Consider the following 2,287-nt stretch of genomic DNA (forward strand, 5'->3'; position numbering starts at 1 on the left):
TTCTGACTGCAGTTCAATTACTCACTATCTATACACACATTACCTTAATCACGCGTCACGTTATCCCCTCTTGTATATACCAAACTACCCTATATCTAGCAAATACTAGAGCATTCGCCAAGATACGGGATAGTTCTAGAAACGTGGCGTCACTGTAGTCATGTGATCTCGATGACGCAACAGTATATTGTTTCTAGTAGGAACATACTGTTTAAATATGTCTCTAAGTGGGTCATACCGTTTAGATATGGAAGATCATACTGTTTAGATGTGGAAAGACACTGTTTAGATATTGAAAGTCATTCCATTCAGACATGCCTTTAGGAACGTCATATTGTTTAAATATTTTCTTGGAGGGTCATACAGTTTAAATATGTCTTTAAAAGGGCCATACCGTTGATATATGGAAGGTCATACTGTTTAGATATGTCTTTAGGAGGGTCACACAGTTTAGATATGAAGAGCCATATATAGACGATTCCTAATGATTGGATATGCCTCTAAGAGTGCCATACCTTTTAGAAATATCTTTAGAAGGATCATGCTATTTAGACATTTATCTAAGAGTGTTATACAGTTTAAACATGTCTCTAAGATATTGTTTAATTATGTCTCTAAAATGGCGATATTGTTTAGATATGTCTTTAGAATGGTCATAGTGTTTAGATGGTCTCTCTAGGAGTGTCATACTATTGAGATATATCTCTAGGATAACGATACTGTTTAAATAGTCTCTCTAGGAGTATAATAGTGTTTAGATGGTCTCCTTAACAGTGTCTTACTGTTGAGATATGTCTATAAGAAGGCCATGCTGTTTCCATACCGATAGGTTTATAAATGTATTCTAATTTAACTCGTTTTATATTTTGACAGTGGTCCCTAAAGCACTTTATTAAGGTATATAATGGCAGACTGACGTGTAGTTATATAAGTACTTATCACACTGTGCCTAAACATGTTTATTTTAGGTTTATTTCCGTCTAATATGAAGACATAAAGTGAATGAATCTGTTAAAACAGCTTGCAACCTAATATCTATGAACTAAATAAATGTATCATATTATTCTTTGTTTGTTTTGGTGTTGTAAAACAGGAGAAAATATACCAAATTATTATTTCCATCCCTCAGTTCTACAGCAATGATAATGTGGTGTTTAATATTTCTGTTGATTGGCTCGTTTGTGGATGCGGCTGATGTTGGCCATTACTGGATGTTTCGGAACACTGATTTACCCAACTCTCCCATCTATCATATCAACAGTTTCACTGGATTCAGATCTACCATCACGCCACCTTTCTCACGGTCAACAATTCTGTCATCGCCACTTCGCAGATTAGATGCCAAATTTCTGTCAAATGGAAGAGCAAGAGATGCTGTGACCAAGTTTAAGTCGAATCCATTTTCTTCCATCTCGTCCAAATTTTTAGGAGTCAAGAAGAAAGGAGGTACTTTATCCAAGTTCGTAAAACTTTCCCTTAAGTTCGTGTCCAACGCTAAGCCTTATAAGTTACAGATAAACAAACCAAATGGTTTGAATCTAGGATGAAATAGAATAAAGAGTGAGCTAAAGTTAGCGCAGATGTAGGATAAAGAATAATTATGATGGTGTCCGAAGGTTTATTAATAATGAAGAAACAGAAACGTTTACACAAACTTAATTAAGAACTAGAAGGCTATTTTTAATCATTTTTTTATGTTTGCTGTTTTGTAACTGTTGCTATCGTAAAGGAATTACTGGAAAAATATTGGTTTTGTTACGAGAGGGCTTTGTACATTTACTTTGAATATTTTGGTAAATTACATAAAAATTTACTTTGATGTTATGTTTTTGTTATGGTATGCATATAATAAAACATGGGAAAGAAAGAATATATAAACAGTTGTGAAGTTATTATTTTTGACGCAACCAATAGCATATTAGTGTATTTCTGAGTTTTCTCATTAATAAGTTTATTTCAGACTTACAATCAGTCGCAGAGAAATTTTGTTGGTTATGTAACAGTAGATAAGGAATTCAAATAATAATCAACTTTAATGTCAAACAGAATGCATGAAAGCGTGATTTATGTTTTGAAAAATCATTGTGGATCACAGTAAAAACAAAATAAACAGACAAAAACTCTTAGCCAATCAAGTCAGTGTTCTTAATTTCACGCTAGAATAATTTGAAAATGTTTTACTATATTCAAAATTAACTGGAGTACCCTTATATGTACTTGTAAAAAAAACCTCGCAAAAACGCCCATAAAAACCGCAAAATGCAAAACTAAGAATTTGTATGTACCC

General features: G+C 33.1%; 1 protein-coding gene across 1 annotated transcript in view; it reads left to right on the plus strand.

Moving 5' to 3' along the window:
• LOC111087042 overlaps positions 1–1,705 on the plus strand; it is a 9,639-nt gene extending 7,934 nt beyond the window's left edge. The window contains exon 2 of the mRNA XM_022392255.1: positions 1,130–1,705. Coding sequence (XP_022247963.1) covers positions 1,130–1,547 — 418 coding nt within the window. The 3' untranslated portion in view covers positions 1,548–1,705. The remainder of the gene's footprint in view (positions 1–1,129) is intronic.
• Positions 1,706–2,287: the final 582 nt, after the last annotated feature.

This window comes from Limulus polyphemus, unplaced genomic scaffold, assembly GCF_000517525.1.
Source record: "Limulus polyphemus unplaced genomic scaffold, Limulus_polyphemus-2.1.2 Scaffold1675, whole genome shotgun sequence".
In the NCBI taxonomy this organism is placed as follows: domain Eukaryota; kingdom Metazoa; phylum Arthropoda; class Merostomata; order Xiphosura; family Limulidae; genus Limulus; species Limulus polyphemus.